The sequence below is a fragment of the Idiotropiscis lumnitzeri genome, chromosome 1 (assembly GCF_059441095.1).
Source record: "Idiotropiscis lumnitzeri isolate Australia: NSW breed Sydney's pygmy pipehorse chromosome 1, RoL_Ilum_1.0, whole genome shotgun sequence".
NCBI classification, from domain to species: Eukaryota; Metazoa; Chordata; class Actinopteri; order Syngnathiformes; family Syngnathidae; genus Idiotropiscis; species Idiotropiscis lumnitzeri.
Genome location: NC_142391.1, coordinates 14,866,858 through 14,881,218, shown reverse-complemented (window position 1 = coordinate 14,881,218; position 14,361 = coordinate 14,866,858). Strand labels below are relative to the sequence as shown.

At 38.3% G+C, this 14,361-nt stretch overlaps 2 protein-coding genes across 2 annotated transcripts in view; both read left to right on the top strand.

Annotated features, from left to right (window-relative positions):
- The first annotated feature begins 84 nt into the window (after positions 1 to 84).
- qpct (glutaminyl-peptide cyclotransferase) lies at positions 85 to 8,468 on the top strand. Its single transcript, XM_088319444.1, has 7 exons — positions 85 to 379; positions 3,489 to 3,635; positions 4,682 to 4,963; positions 5,946 to 6,113; positions 7,146 to 7,245; positions 7,348 to 7,464; positions 7,555 to 8,468. The coding sequence occupies exons 1-7, from the start codon at positions 272 to 274 to the stop codon at positions 7,734 to 7,736; spliced, it is 1,104 nt and encodes a 367-aa protein (XP_088175570.1). The 5' UTR covers positions 85 to 271; the 3' UTR covers positions 7,737 to 8,468.
- Positions 8,469 to 11,160: 2,692 nt separating this feature from the next.
- Positions 11,161 to 14,361, top strand: part of LOC148343356 (connector enhancer of kinase suppressor of ras 3-like) — a 44,071-nt gene continuing 40,870 nt past the window's right edge. Inside the window, exon 1 of the mRNA XM_088319423.1 lies at positions 11,161 to 11,432. Coding sequence (XP_088175549.1) covers positions 11,381 to 11,432 — 52 coding nt within the window. The 5' untranslated portion in view covers positions 11,161 to 11,380. The remainder of the gene's footprint in view (positions 11,433 to 14,361) is intronic.

The following is a 14,361-nucleotide window of genomic DNA, read 5'->3' as shown; positions in this document are numbered from 1 at the left end:
ATTAGTGTCACATGGATTTCACAAGGTGGGGTACAAAAGCCAACGTACGCGCAGTGTTGATATTTCATCAGTCGAGAATGGGGAAACGATCGCTATCGATACATTCTATGCTCGCTTACGTACGTGGAGCACGCACGCGCACACGCTGACACACGCGCACACGTACGCGCGCGCACACACGCACACACGAAAGTGTGAGCGCTCCCTGCTTGCTGCCTTTCACATGATCTGAAGTGTGTGAGGCTGGGAGAGAAAGAAAGCCACGGAAAAGATGGCTGTGTGGGACCACGGTCCTTCAGCAATGCGTTTATTTGCCACTGTTACCACCTGGGTAACATTCATCTACTGCTCTAATGGAATTCCTTGGACACAAGAAAAGGTAAGCAAATTAATTCCCTTGGCACTACTATACTCAAATGCTGTGAGTGTCTCTGAAGCAGTTTTATTGGAGTCAGTCAGTGTATTGGTAGCGTCGTAAAATATTTATTTTCAGGTTTACTGGTTCACCGCTCTCAAATATGAATGCAATTTTAGTGATCATAATAATAATCATAATAATGAAAGGAAGCAATAGTGGGTCTCTTCTAAATGACACCTTAATGTATTTTGTTTGTTTTAATTTTGACAATGTTGTGCTTCATTTGTAACTCAATCCAGAAATATATTATTATTATTATTATTATTATTATTATTATTAGGTAGATGTAGGAATATGGTAGAAAGGAGTGGCTAATAAATCGTCACTGGAGTAAGCAAAACATGGCCAACCTCATTCAACATTCCTGCTTCTCCTGTTCATGTGGTTTTAGCCTGCATGTAGTTGCTATGGCAGCACTGTCATATTCTTTGATCTTCCAATTGCAGGTCTTGGTATTTATAGATCTCAAGTGGACTCCACTTTAACCCTCTCAGGGTTCAGTGAGTCCTGGCTCTTTGTATGGCTACGTTGTAATGTGTGCAACCACTTAATAACTCTGCACATTACTTTGTAACTACGAAACAGTTTTTGGGACATATTGACAAAGGAACGTACCATTGGAGACCAAACTATGTGGAACAAGTCCACACTATCATCATGAATGTGTCTTATCAGATGCGAGTGTGTGTTGGTGGTTTCCCACCCATAATTGAGCCAATTAAGGCATATGTTTTACATTTGAAATATCGTAGCACACCATTTAACAAAAAAAATAATAAATCACAAAAATGATACGGTACTGAAATAAAGATGAACTTGATTTTCTCAGAAATGTACTTAATCTTACATCTTAAATCTGTGCCTGTTTTGTTGAACACAAGTGATATGCTTGCAGGGATTTTACTGGTGTAAAGTGTGAAACATGACTGTATACTGTTTGAGATTTTAGTGTTTTGGATTAAATTTGTTACTTTTGACCCTATAAAATGGAAAGAAAGTGAGCCATTACTCTTTATTTTGTATCAGGCGTTCTCTATTCCAGCTATTACTGAGAAAATAATCTAATTTCTACTTCATTATGTATAATACGACCGTGGGGGAAATGCTGGAGAAGGCGAAAACAGATGGATTGCCTTTGGCCTGCTCAGTTTTTAATGTCTGTTTCCAAGACAACCACTCTTCTCTGCAGCCTGAACTTGGAGACCAATTCCAAGCGAACCACTGGAATCAGAGGATCAATATGTTTTCTTAACCCATGAATGTATTTTAGCACTCACAGAACAAACTTGCACAGATACTGATGTGCTTTCTGCCTTAGTCAGTCAGGCAATCAATAGCCACATGGTATGCCTGCACAATGCTGAGGGATCGCTGTATCGAGTTTGGATTTACACAGCTGGGAAGCTACAATATTTAGTATGTTGGTTTGTTAAAGTTACGATTATAGCAGCATCTAGAAGAGAAATGATTAGGTCAGCTTATTGTGTTACACCAGAAGTCAATGACCTTTCCATACTACTGCTCTCTAAAAGGCTTTAAACTCTGACACACCTCCACTGTAATTGGCTTTTGTACTGCATAGTGCATACCCTGAAAAAAAATCCCATTGTGTGTTCAACAGCCTCCTTATGTGTTCAGTGTGTGTATGTAGCTGTAACTCATTGAATTATTGATTTGATTTTTTTTTATTCTAGTAAATATGCTCTACACCCGGGTACTCATACACAAATTCTAAAGGGTTACAAGTACAATTTTCAGTGAGTCCAAGTGCTATTTATCACAATTGGTGATGTCACAGGTCACATGCACTAATATTGTAGATACCATCTATCATAAAATCTCTGACATAAAATAAAATGAATAGTTGAATAAAACAGAACGTGACCCCTGTCATGAATTCAAATCAAACAACAGGCATTAAGACCTATATTTTATTTATTTATTTGTTTCAGACTTGTGTGTCTGTGTGTGCATGTGCATGGTTCTATAGAAAAAGAATAACCAAATTCAGATTGGCAAGTAAACCCAAATATAAGATGAATAATAATGACACTAGCGATGAAAAGAGGTTTGCAAAATGGATGAATGGGTAACAATAATCAACTGAGTACACTTGCAAATGCGAAAGAACACCATTATGTTACAAAGCTAATGAAGCCCTTTCTGTATTATGCTCGAATTCCGAAATACAACATCCATCACTTTCGCTCGCAGAAGCGTATTAGCGATCAATAGAACACTCTAATAATGCATTTTGGTGCAACAAGAAACGGCTGTTGCAAACTAGGCACTTACACTTTACTTGCGTGTCCCGTCTCACTTTGTCATTAATGCATACAACTGAAGGAAATGAATGCACACGCAGACATGCTAAAAATTAAGTCACAACCTTTTTCTTCCAGTCAGTCACTGACGTCGCTGATCATGCACAAGCGGCATGAATTGGCTTGAATAACAAATATCAAACATAAAACATAATCTGAACAAAATTGCGTTTGGGGCATATGAATGAAGCAGCAAAATCCATCCGTTTTTATTCATCTCACAAAGCCACAATTTTGTCACTTGCTGACAACTGAAAATGACATTGTAGTTGCGCAGGGCTCAGTTAAAAAAAAATAATAAAAAAAACAATCACGGCTCACGTGTTTACTTAGTTTGTTCATGTGACATTTACAATCTGAGTCGTGATTGTTACCTGAGCCCTGACCAACTGTGATGTCATTTTCACTCCACAACAAGTGGCAAAATGGCTGCCCTATGAGATGGATAAAAACGGGATTATTTTGCTGATTAATTCCTATTACACAATTGCATTATTAATAAGAATACCATGTTTCGACTAAGTGGCCAGATCTCGGGAAAACTTTGGAGAGCACAAATGGACAGATGCTGGGCTGGCCTCCACCTACTGAGTAGCCCTGCACTTGTCATAGTCATTTATACGTAATTCCATATTTTACCAAATGTTTCACAAACAATATACTAATCTGTCAAGGAAGGCCGGTGGGTGACTGACCAGCTCATAAGACACCAATATCTTTAACAAAAACTCTTTGCTCTTGTTCAGTTTCAGCACCAAGCGATCACCCTTACACCCAGTGAGATCCAGACGGCCTTGTCGCACACAAACCTGACACAAATGTGGCAAAGGGACCTAAGGCCATTGCTTGTTACCAGGTATCCAGGCTCTCCAGGCAGCAAGGCGGTGCAGCAGGTGAGTGTGATCAGCACGGCTATGACAGCAATGGCAACATAATCCTACATCTGGACAATGATGCCTCAAGAACCACTGTGGTGGTACTACTGGACCTCCGCGCTGCATTTGACACATTCAATCACAATATTCTGATTGACTGACTGTGGATGGATTTACTGGCCCTTTGTTGACCTTGTCCAAAATTTATTTACAAGATTGTGAGTTCTTTGTTGTAATTGTTTAAAATGAGTCTAAGCAAAAAAAAAAATGACAAGAGGAATACCCCTAGGGTCAATTTACGGGCCACTTCTATACAAAATGCTGCCTCTCGATCAGCTCCTAGAACATCATAACCTGTCTTAAACACAGATCTGCTGTGTTACCACACAAGCGAATTCCCTTGCTCTCACTGACTGAGTGCATCCATCACATCAGGTGGTGAGTCAAAACTTTCGCCAGCTCAATGAGAAAAAAGATGGATCGCATTGTTTTCCGTCAGTAGTCAGTGTTCAAGCTGACTCCATGTCATTGACAACCACAAATCACGTGCGAAGTCTTGAATGTACACTCGGACCTCAATTTTAAAAGCCACCTTAGTCGTCTTATTACCCCCCCAAAAAATCTGCTGTCCAAAAAGAAAAACTTCAACAAATTCAAGACCTTTTAGTTCCCCAATAGACTTCCAGATGCCTTGGGTCATCAGGCAGCCTTATTGAGTGTTTTCAGAACGAAAGAAAACTAAGCTACATTATACCTCAACTGTGGAACAAACTTCCTGAGCACCTGAGATCTACTCAGACTGTTGATACTGTTAAATCTGGGCAAAAAGATTTATTTTTTTCTGTCATCGTTTATTCAAATGTCATCAGTTGTCATTGGCGTTCTATCAGGATTTTAATTTGATCTTTATCTGTATTTCAGTATTTCTGTATTAAAATGGGGGCAAAATATGTATCATAAGTACACAACAAAACAAAGATAATAGTAATGTCAATAAAGCTAAGGTGTGATATAGCTACAATTGACTACTCTTAACAGATTATGTATGCATTTATTTATTTCAGCATATTAAAACAACCCTAAATTCCCTTGGAGCAGGCTGGGAAGTGACGGAGGATAGTTTCAGGTCACAGACACCTTACGGAAAATTACCCTTCACCAACCTCATTGCCACCCTCAACCCTTCAGCCAAGCGCCGCCTGGTCCTGGCCTGCCACTACGACTCCAAGTATTACCACCCACAACAGCACGGTCATGAGTTTGTGGGTGCCACGGATTCTGCTGTGTCCTGTGCCATGATACTGGAGCTGGCACGAGCCCTCGATGAAGAGCTGAAAAATCAAATGGTACAGTATGTGGCTTTTATATATATATATATATATATATATATATATATATAGCGCGGATGAAAAATTGTGACCCCCCCGCCACCATTTTAGCGGTCCAATACCATGCCTGGCATTTCACCTGAAATGCCAACAAAATACCTGTACATGTTGTTAAGATGAAAAAAAAATGCATAGCAGTTCAAGGGGTTGGCATACTTTATACAGCATCTGATCAAACCGTAGATCTGATGAAGAACACACTTAACAGTCATGCTGTCTACTCCTTTGCCCTTTGCTTCACCAATACATCGTTCTACTGGATGGACAGGGACAAGGCTGGTGACAGCCAGGGATCAGCCAATGTCCATGTTTTTCGGGTCCAGAAGTCCATCAAAAAGGTCCAAGGGGAAGTGAAATTCCTCTGAATGCAAATAAGTTTGCATCTAGGATGCATAACACTGGCGTTGGGTGGAATCCTTGTATCTCCAAAATCATCACATTTCAGGGGATTCGTCACAGAGACAAAGCCATTTTAAAGATTTAGTTTGGTAATAAATCTGTAAAATGAACACTTGCAAACGAGGACTGAACAATTGTATAGATTTGTGAAAGAATGTAAAATTTACCAAATTGCTACAAACAAGGTTTCGGCGTTACACCAATAATTGTATAAACGCATAAAAGATTACTTACACAGTATATTTAAGGATGGGTGGGAAACGAATAAGAATATGAAGCCTGTGGCAAGACAAACCCAATAAACAACTCGTGATATGATGATTTTTATCATGAACCATTAGGAATTTTTTCAATTCATTAGTCAACAAATGCCAATAAAATTCAACGTTTTTAGTGGATGAAAAACTGTTTAGAATTCAAATTGATGATGAAAATATATCAACAATACAATACAGAAAAATATCTCCACTAGAGGGCAGCAAACCGTTTAGAATCTTGGTGGTTGTAAATAACTGTGCTGGCGCTTTGTCCCCCTTTGTAGGTCTCCTTCCCCAACCTGACCTTGCAATTGATTTTCTTCGATGGAGAGGAAGCTCTCTACCAATGGACCGCTCATGACTCCTTGTACGGCTCTCGTCACTTAGCACAGAAGATGGCAACCACTCCGCATCCTCCACAAGACACAGGCACCAATCAACTGGATGGAATAGTATGTCTCTCCTTACCACATTTCTAACCCTGACCCTCGCATCTTTTTGGTAAAACTTGAATAAATAAGGTGTATGGTGTGCACACCGTTTTACAAGTGGGTATGTGACTGTGTTCCGAATCACCCAATCACATTCAAACACATGTTAAATGGGAGTCAGCACACGCTTGCCACGTTTTAAAGTACATCTGATTAAATTTCCTGACATTTATTTTCTTTGTCACACAAGCGTGAAGGATTTGTGTCACCTCTGACTGACATTTATAACAGATCATAATTCCCTTCTATCTTGGAGGGAGTTATAAAACAAACGTTCAACACTGGTTTCATCAGACAATGACACGTTTTCCCAACAAGCTTATGGAAGACTGTGTTCAAGTGCATTTCTGGAAAAAAAAAAAATGGTCATAATTCCAAAAGCTATCTATTATACGTCGCACGATGGCCTCACAGTGTGGAGTTTGCGTGTTCTCCCCTTGGGTTTCCTCCGGGTACCCTGGTTTCCTCCCACATTCTAAAAACATGCATGGTAGGTTGATTGGACTCCCTGAATTATCCCGAAGTGTGTTTGTGAGCACGGACGGTTGTTAGTTTTTTTGTGCCGTGCGATTTCCTGGAAACAAGTTTAGGTTGTACCCTGCCGAGTGCCCAGAGACGGCTGGTATAGGCTGCAGCACACCCGTGACCCTCATGAGGAGAAGCGCCAAAGATAATGGATGGATGGATGTTATATACGTACAGTGAAACATGGTTGTGACATAGAATCATACTTTTTGTCTGTTTTTCTTTTTCAGGTGGATCAAAATGGTGGGAATAATGAACAATTCCAAATACCAGCACAAAATCTCCAGACGTTTTCTTAAGAAAATGCTTAATAGCTAAAATGTATATCTCAAGAACTTGACTTTTGCACAAGAGCGTGTAAACTTTTTGTATCTGTGCATGCGTGTGTACTACTAGATTACAGTGTGCACAGTCAGAGTACGTTTTATTTTCGAGAGTAATAAAGCATTTGTGTTGCTCCTCCTCCAGGATCTATTTGTGTTGATGGACCTGATCGGAGCCCCAAGTCCACACTTTGGTAACCAGTTCCCAGCCACAACGCACTGGCTCTCCTGGTTGCAGAACATAGGTGACTGATCATGGCACATTTGACTGTTTTTGGTCTCTTCAAACATCCAGCAATAACCATGACCGACAGTGTACATGAATGCATTTATCTGTTTATGGTCAGAAAAACGTCTTCACTCAATGAATCAACTTGAAAATCATTTGAACGAAGTGGAATATTTCTGGCCCGATCGACCTGTTGGCCATATTCAAGATGATCATATACCATTTCTGAATAGAGGTATACACTCCGAATAGTCGGCTACTCATACAAATTGGCTGATATGGTTCATGTGTGATCGTTGACCCTCATCCTTTGCTTCTTTGTCAGGTGTCCGCATCCTCCACCTTATTCCAACCCCTTTTCCCGCTGTGTGGCACACATTTGATGACAATGAGCAGAACCTGGATTTTACCTCCATTAATAACCTCAACAAGATTGTACAGCTCTTTGTCCTGGAGTACCTCAGTGGCCGACAAGCCAATACCGTAAATGTTATGACAAACATGTAATTTGACCATTGTCCATCTTTTACAAATATTGCAAATGTATTAAGCTATGATTTGAGATGCAAGGTTGAGATGTAACCGCTGACTACAGAAACAGGTGCATTCTGTTTACTAATATAGATGTTAACTCATATCCTCGCTCCAAATTGTGAATCACATGTGAAATGTGCAAGCTTTTGCTCGGCAACGCCATCTGCTTGAGCCTAAAATCAGAACAGTGTGCTTTTGTAGTGAGGACGCATCATATTGTGGACACCTATCTATTCTCTATGAGTGTAAAAAGTTGTGTATGGTCTGTGTTACAATTTAGATGAATAAAGTTATTTTTAGTCCCGTACAGCACAAATGACATTTTGACGTGTGAGATGTAGACCCAAAGGACTACAGACAAACACAAATTTGAGTCTGGAGTTTTAGTCTTGTGACATGTTTGCCAGGTGGTATATTTTAACTACAGGTTACATAACTGTCAGTGTTCTAGGGTTAATCTGGTCAACTTTTATTGTATAAATCATTCATAGTGAAGATGTAAATTTACAGTATTTGTATTGTGACAACAAATTTAGCCGTCCGTATCCTGTCTTCTTAGAGAGCAAAATGAACAACATCCCGTACGGGTATATTTAATTTGTCTGCCTTTATATTTGTGATTATTAGGCTGATCTTAATGGAATGAATGGCAAAAGTGTACTGTCTGTATCAGGAGTCAGAAATAAACATTGCATCACAATACAAGGAAGTTTATGCAGAGTTGTCTAATCGGAGTCTTCAAGTGACCTTTAGTGTGAGGGACTTTTTATGTAGTTTCAATTCCTATTTTCCACAGTCAAAAGAAAACACTGTACTTAATTATATTCTTCGTTTTTTGTTTTTTTTTTCACGTAGTGTCCAGATTTTCCCTTTTTTGGCAACCACAATAGCTTCTCGAGTCACTTAATCCTATCAGGGTGGCCTTCCCGTGAATTTCACTGTTCAAATTCCTTGGATCCAGCCAACATGCAAACAACAGTTATTGGTCACTTAAGGCTATTGTGGCATTCAGACATAATGACAATGATAATACTTTTATTTATTTGCCCGTAAGTGATGGATAATTGCTACATGAACACTACTGTCAGTCAACAGCAGAATCAATGTCAGAAGAAAATGCTGTTTTAAGCATGTTACTTAATATATAGCTTAGGGGGAAAATGGGTTCAAGTTGAGTGTCAAGTACAAAAGTAGCCTACAGACTGAAATACACTTGGGCTAAGTATAAAAAGTTCAAATACATTTTTACTGTGAACAAAAAAAAAAGCGCAATCTAAAATTACTTTGCCCATAAAATAGTTTCCCTCTAATATAAACTTGCAGTGCTCATACAGACATGCATAAATCACTGTACACAGCTTGTCAGCATTCTAAATTCTGACGGAACAGAAACAGTTTTCGGTATCCAGCTCTTCCCATTGATGTTTGTCATTCTACAGGCAAGGACTTGGCCATCTGAAAGAAAACTTGGCTTTCTGCTCCTAGAGTTGAAGGTGGATTTGAATTGTTGTCTTGATGGAATTGAATCACACGTTTAAAAGAATGTATACAAAGCTCTAGATTCAGGGTGGTATTTTATTCCATATAGGCCGAATAGGCAATATTCAATCATTTAAAGCACAGGTGTCAAACTGGAGGGCCGCTTACCCGCACGTTTTCCATCTCTCCAGACTGAAACACACCTGATTCAAATGAGCAGGATAATAATCAGGCTTCTTCTGAGCTTGCTGGTGAGCTGATCATTTGAATCAGGTGTGGTGTGTTGCAGCCGGGAGAGATTGAAAGCATGCAGGAAAACGTTTGACTCCTATGATTTAGGACGTCATCAGTTATTTTATAATGCAATGATAATTTCCCAAAATGATCTTGAAATTTCAACATTTTAGTTGGCATGAAAATGACTTCGCTCACATAACCTTAATTGTAATGTAAACTCCTCAGTTACTCGTATTTTCTCAGGTAAAGGGGACTTATTAAATGTAAAGAATTTTGCTCTGGAATAAAATCCATACCCAGTTGAATAATGGAATTGATGAAATGCTATAAAAAACAAAATTAGCAACCAGTGACTGTTAATAATCTATATTTGATGAGAATGACACGCCTAGTAGAAAATGTACCATCAAAGAGAATCAGTCAACAAATAAATAAATAACTTTTCGTGTTTTTTTTCCTGGGATGCTAATAGAATGAAGTGTAACTCGTTTCTTTTAAATTTTACAATCGAAACTCAATCAGAGAATTATATACGGCACCAGACATGTACCCAACAAACATGTTTCCAGATTTATTGATATTGATAACAAATGTTTTTTGTAAAACTGAGGCTGTGAGTGTGTTTATTTCATTTTTTGACTGCCCCATTGTGAAAAGAACTTGAGAATGGTGTACTGTTCAAGACAAATTACAAGATTACGTTTGAAGGTGGAGTGTGGCCCGTGAATATCACTCAATTGGACTCAAAAGATTAAAAAAATTGTGTGCTGTTATTAAATTTTTGATTTTGCCAGGAAAATTTGTCTGTTGTTCGCAAAGTTAATTATTTTCATTATTTTCTTTTAATTATTTGATTGGTATGTTTTATATTTTGTTTTACATGTTGTTATTAAGAACTGTGTTACAAAGTGTATGTACGACATGTATACTGGATTGACTGAATTTTGTGTCATAGATTTTGTCAATTAAAAAAGCACTTGTGACTCCCTAAAATATCAGTCAACCGACCAACCAACCAATCAATCAATCAAAACGTAATTACTTCTTTTTTATAGTAACGTCTTTTTTGGTTGTGATCCCGGTTGACTACCAGCAGAGGGACCTAGTGAACCTTTCCACTTTCTGACCACTGCAGTCCAAATTCTATTATTGATTAATACAAATATAAAACACAATATAAATAGTACAGTAGTGACTTTCTCAATATTATATCATATATTTAAGATGCATTAATACATTTTAAATCATACACAGTACATATTTTACACTTGCAGTGTAGACTAAGACTGATCAGTAAGTTCATTAGAATTGGGCAAAACTAAACATGCTGAACAATTGCAAGCAATGTGAAATAGAAAATTAAAAAGAGACAGAACAAGTTGAGCACGCGCCTCCAGTTTCAAATGAGCCCTGTGAATGAATACTCGCAAACGTCACAACGATGCATTTGCTGTACCTCGTAAAACGAAAAATTCAATTTCAATTTCTGAACGGACTCAAAAATAAACGGACTTGTCATATCCTTAAAAACACACATAAGAGTGTGAGTTTTAATTGAAAGTATATAATTAGTAATTATTATTATTATTGTTAATAATTCAAGTGAAAGGCTATACAACTACCCTTCGGTCACACAGTTTTTGACATTTTTCCTAACTGTCGTGAAGGAAGCACAGAATCCCACACGCACGGTGGCTGATGAGGAGTTGTAATGTGGGGGATTTCAACTGTGCACCTCTTCGCGTCATGCGATTTATTTGGCTCATGAAAACAGGCAGTCGCAGGCTAAAAGAATGAAAACAAAGCAATTTGGAGGATGTAACGGCCAAGCGGACACTTAGCTCTTCCTCAAATAGGTTCGCCAAAATATTTTGTCACGTATATACGATACTGAAGAAGTCATGGAACCGATAACAAGGTGGACGCCAAAGCAAGTTGTAGACTGGATGAAAGGTAAGACTTGTTCACTTTCGCCTTTTTATTTTTAAATAACTTTATGTATTTGTCCGAAAGTTGCCCAATGTTAACGTCTAAAAGTCAAAACCGTCGTTAATCTATTGCTGGTTTCGTAGAAACTGACAACAGCGCTCTACAACGTCACTGCATAGCATTCACTTGTCAATCATTGAAGCCCTAATTCCACGCACATTAGCAAAAATGACGTTTACTTAAGTTTATGTTCTTTGTGTCTATGTTGCAGCATGTTAGCTCGAGTCTATAAACAAACTAGTAGTGAGTGACTATATCAATTTGCGGGCTATCATGGGCACCCTGTCATTTGCAACTTTCATCCTGACTCCCCTCACAACAAAACAACAACAAACAAAACAACAAACAAAACAACAACTACAACAGACAAAAAAAAAGCCCCCCCACCCCCGGAAAACGGAAAGCATTGCCTATTTAACAACAACCGGCGTTGAAATCATAGTTTTCACGTTTAAAAATCAGCGTTGGAGAATTCCCCAAGACACTCGCGTGTTTTGGAGCACTTTTAAAGACCTTTCACTTGTCCTACAGAAACTTTCAGATGCCAGTAGCATGTTTGCCATCTTCTGCGAATGACTCTTTCTACCTGGGTCCACTCACTGCAAATCTATGTGCGGTGAGACATGCCAAATGGTATGTGAGGTATGGGTGGAAAATATTCACTGCTCCCTTTGGTAGTGTGTACGAAATGACCCATTGGGCTTGTAAGGAAATTATTTCTAGTGTGTACTTCAAAGAATTGTCTTAATTTCCCATGTGACACATTGCTGATTGTGGTCTGCTTGAAGCCAGTCTGCATCTATGGTTAGTAGGGCAAAATGATTTTTGGGAAAGTGGTTAGGTTCAGTGAAACAAGCCAAGCCAGGAAGGACACACATAGATGGGGGATTCGTCGACACAGGCCCCATTGCTGCCAGTCTTCCTGAAAATCGGACTCTGCGGTTGTCTTTATAGGTCTTAACCACCGGCTTTTCAGGCCATGACAAATTGGGTCATATAAATTGAATAGATTACAGGAGCATACTGTTTAAGATTAATATACCCATTTAGTTGGTCATATACAAGTGAAATAAAATCTGCCTATTATTGAGGATGTAATTAACCAAGCCATTTCCGGTATGACTAATCTTAACTATTAATATGTCACTGTCCTGTGAAAAACATGTATGTTTTTAATTTTATAAATTTTTCGCATTTATAGGATGTCTGTAATGCAGTACCTACATTCACGAACGCAAAACAAAATCGGAAAAAATGTCCATAAGTGTTTTTCACAAGACAGCGATGAACAGTAAACCAAAGCTCTCATCCAATAATACTTAATGTCATCATTAGGGCTGAAAACTGAAGAACTGAAAACTACGATTATATTCGAACAATTATATTTTGATTAATCTGTGAATTGGATTTAAAAAAAAAATCTAAAATTTCCATCCCTTTACTGAAAAATAGTACATAATATCAACAGTGCTCAAGCAGGTTGAAATAAATACATGGATCAATAAAACAATCAATAAATAAACATAAAAACATTCAAATGCTTTACTTGCTATACAGTAATTGCCAAGAATATTTCTTTTTTTTAATTATAGTGCTCAAAATATGGAATTTGCTCTTTTTTATCAGGGATCTGAGCTGCCAAAACAATACATGCTAATTAATAAGGAAAAACGAAAAACTGCTGAACACATACATATATCTATATATACTATGTATACTAAAAAAAATGCTTAAAGGTCCAGTGGCGTGTCTCCATCCATCCATTCATCCATCCATTCATCCATCCATCCATCACCTCCGTCTTCGGGGTACACCCTCAACTGGTTGCCAGCCAATCACGAGCAGTGTCTTCACTCTTGCTTTATTTCAAATCAGTAACACTTGAATCTTTCTTAAAAGGGAAGTCAAGTCCAAATTTTTCTTTAAATTAATATGTTCTATGCACCCCCGCAAGTCTAAACACGGTATTCTGATTGATATTGTATTTAAGGAATATGAATTGAGCAGCAAAAGATACCTGTTTTTATCCATCTCAAGGTGTGGCCATTTTGCCACTTGCTGTCGAATGAAAATGACATCACAGTTGCTGAAGGGCTCAGGTAACGACCTATCACGGCTCACGTGTTTTCTGGGTCTGGCCATGAGACATTTGCAAGATGAGCCTTGAGGCTCAGTCATTTTCACTCTACAGCAAGTTGCAAAATGGCCGCCCCCTGAGATGGATAAAAACGCATGGATTTTGCGGCTTAATTCATATTTCACAAATACAATATTAATCAGAATACTCTGTTTAGATTATTTGGTCCACATAAAACATATTGTAAGGATTTTATTTACTTGACTTCCCCTTTAAATTATTATTATCAGGGTGGTATCTGCAAGTTAAATTAATTTAATAGCCACATTTCAACACAGCTTTAGGTGACTGAGCGCTATAGAAAAAGTAGAACACACACAATAAGGCTGCATAACATTGAGGGGGATTGGGGGTTTTGGAAGCCTTGCAATCAGACTTAATATTCAGCTCTCATCTGCGTTTCTTTTTTTTTTCTCTGTGTGATTAAAAACTCTGCTGACTGGAATGTTTACATACATCTTCTGTTTAAAGCATTTACATGGAAATGGTACAACTGTTGTTTGTTTTTTTTGTTTTGTTTTTTTCAGTCTCCAAAACACCAAACTTTTTTCCAGTCTCCAAAACACCAAACAGCCAAGACAGCACAGTTTTGATCAGTTTTCTGCCATAAGAGTCTTGTCTCAACAACCTTCAGTTCTTGCTCCGTGTGAGGAGTAAAATTTAGTTTACAGAAATACTGTATACATTTGACACAGGTTGTTTTTCCTCAGAGTGACAGGGAAGTTCTTTGTGTATCGAAGTAGTTGTTAATACTTG

Coding starts and splice junctions, on each gene's coding strand:
- qpct (XM_088319444.1), top strand. CDS start 272: ATGGCTGTGTGGGACCACGGTCCTTCAGCAATGCGTTTATTTGCCACT. Junction 380..3,488: donor TTCCTTGGACACAAGAAAAG/GTAAGCAAATTA, acceptor GCTCTTGTTCAG/TTTCAGCACCAAGCGATCAC. Junction 4,964..5,945: donor AAGAGCTGAAAAATCAAATG/GTACAGTATGTG, acceptor CCCCCTTTGTAG/GTCTCCTTCCCCAACCTGAC.